Genomic DNA, 2,276 nt, shown 5'->3' with positions numbered 1-2,276 from the left:
GATGGCAACAAAGAATTATTAAAAAGTTGAAGTGTCCCATTAGAACTGTTTCTATCATTTTAGAGTTTTTCGGTGGAATTGTCATGGCGATGATGACGTCAGATCAGATCGACCATCGCCATACTACATGACGTAGCTATTCCAAACTCTTCGAAACTAATCCACCTCTCCCAGTTTGTGGAGTTTCGAGGAACTTCGTTTTTCTGAAGAGGCCAATAAAGCCACCTCTTCAGAAAAACGAAACTCCTCGAAAAGTCAAAGAGTGACAATTCGAACGCGCTCCTAGCTTGCACCTCAACACCGAGTTCCTATTACAGTACACTAGTATTACTCATAGGCATTAATGTGAAGGGGATGTCAACAAAATATTTCTTATTACATCATTAGCCTGTCCCCCTGATTCATGGCGACATGGCCAAGTTCTTTGACGTTATAATTATACAAAGCTACTCCAGCAAAAAAAAATAGTGCTGTTGCGCTAAAACATGCCAACAGAGACCTACATGGACAACGTTGAATACCACGTTTAGGTGTGCAACTGGCGAGCACGCGCGTAAAAAACAGTAAACCCTACCGGCATGGACGGTGCCGGAAACCTGACGAGAATATTATAAACAATCCGGGAAGGGCGATGTGGACCTATTTCTTTGATGCTTGCTCGGCTTTCCAAGCTTCCCGCCAGGCGTCGTAGCTGGCATGACCCATGACCGGTTGGCACACTTTGCGCCACTGTTCGTCTAATCCCGCCTTGTTACGATCGCTCAGCAAGTGCCGCTGGCCACCGCCCACGCGGACTTTCCCGTTTGTCATGCCGGCGTCGGGCGGCAAGCCCAGCTTCTGGTTCACTTTACGCTTCATTGGCAGTTCACTGAACTGCAGTTCGTGCTCCTTCATGAAGGCGAACGTTGACTTGCGGACGGCTTGCGAGATGGCAGCTGGGTCTGTGATGCCCATAAAGGCAGCCACACGCTCCACTTGTGTCTGCAAATCTTCTTTCATGTCCTCGTAGAACACCCACAGCACATCGGCATCGGCGCGACGGGGCCACCAGGATGCCAGGTGATGAAACAGGCTGCACATACCGTTCTTTTTGGGCTCACCGATTTTCAAGACCATCCCATTGACGAACGTGTCCAGCGAGATTGAGCCAGTCTCGAAGAACCAGCCTTCTTGGAACTTGAATCCGGACACAGCGGCATCATACGGATTGCGCGCAACCACGATGTATCGCGCGCCCTTGGGCGTTTGCGGCTCCCAGAGGTGAGTCTTGAAGACGCGCGGCGCGAACCGGTGGTCACTAGTCAGGTCTAGACCTTCGTTGGCTGCAATCTCTATGAATGGAACGACCTGACTGATCTCTTCGAAATCCATGTCCCCGGTGCCGCTGCGTAGCTGATGGCAGATCTGCTGCATCCACGTTGTGCCTGCCTTGGCTGGCGTCGAGATGAATATATCGCCTTCCCGGGGCTTCATTTGGAGTGCAGCCTCCAAGGCTGCCGGGTTGAACAGTCCGGAGAGGCGCTGAACAAACGCCCCAAGAGCCTTGAGCTCTTTCTCCATTTGTTCGGGATCCATGGTGACTGAGAGCTTCCAAACCGCGAGTCAGTTTACTGTTCAATAACTACAGAAAATGGCTTGCAAGGTAATGTGGACTCGCAGGTGCAACTGAGCAAGGTCTTCCGAGCTAGCTGGCAGATTGTGCCATTCAGTAATTCAGTTCATTTGCAGTTATACCGGTAAATGTCGTACTGCACTGTCTACACTCTACAGCTGTAATGCTGGTTTGCACTGATCTACGCAGGCAGCGTGTGTGAGCGACCACTCATCTGGGTCTGTGCAACGACGTCTGACTCTCTGTGCCATGGCGCACCCTCCTCTTCTTGTCCATGTCGAGTACGCGATGTCGTGTGTCCGCCGCGCCCACATCATGTATTGTAAAAATAAAATAAAACATCATGATTGTATTGTAGCCCTGTCAAACTCTCAAAGGGATGACCCTTTTAATACTACACAATAAGTATGACTGTGCACGCGGTGCATGGCAGTTCTCTCCAGAGAAATCCAGTCCGACCCAATGAACACAGTAGCGCGTGTTCAAGAAAGCAGAGCAGTGTGTGTGGTTCTGGGGCCGCGCAGCTCCTGCACCGACTCCCAGCGGTGCAAACAGACCGCGGCCATGTTTTCTCTGTCGGCCGCGATCACGTTCAAAAAATCGATGACGCAATGCATGCGCAGAGGCCTGCGCAGTGCGTTCGCTGACATCCCTACTATTACTA

At 51.0% G+C, this 2,276-nt stretch overlaps 1 protein-coding gene across 1 annotated transcript; it reads right to left on the bottom strand.

Annotated features, from left to right (window-relative positions):
- Positions 1-311: 311 nt before the first annotated feature.
- On the bottom strand, positions 312-1,748 carry LOC135829009 (sulfotransferase ssu-1-like). Its single transcript, XM_065341413.1, has one exon. It carries the CDS (start codon positions 1,573-1,575, stop codon positions 640-642), a length of 936 nt encoding a protein of 311 aa, XP_065197485.1. The 5' UTR covers positions 1,576-1,748; the 3' UTR covers positions 312-639.
- Positions 1,749-2,276: the final 528 nt, after the last annotated feature.

The sequence above is a fragment of the Sycon ciliatum genome, chromosome 13 (assembly GCF_964019385.1).
Source record: "Sycon ciliatum chromosome 13, ocSycCili1.1, whole genome shotgun sequence".
In the NCBI taxonomy this organism is placed as follows: Eukaryota; Metazoa; Porifera; class Calcarea; order Leucosolenida; family Sycettidae; genus Sycon; species Sycon ciliatum.
Note: the sequence above shows the minus strand (reverse complement) of the source record. Positions and strands in the feature narration are given on the sequence as shown.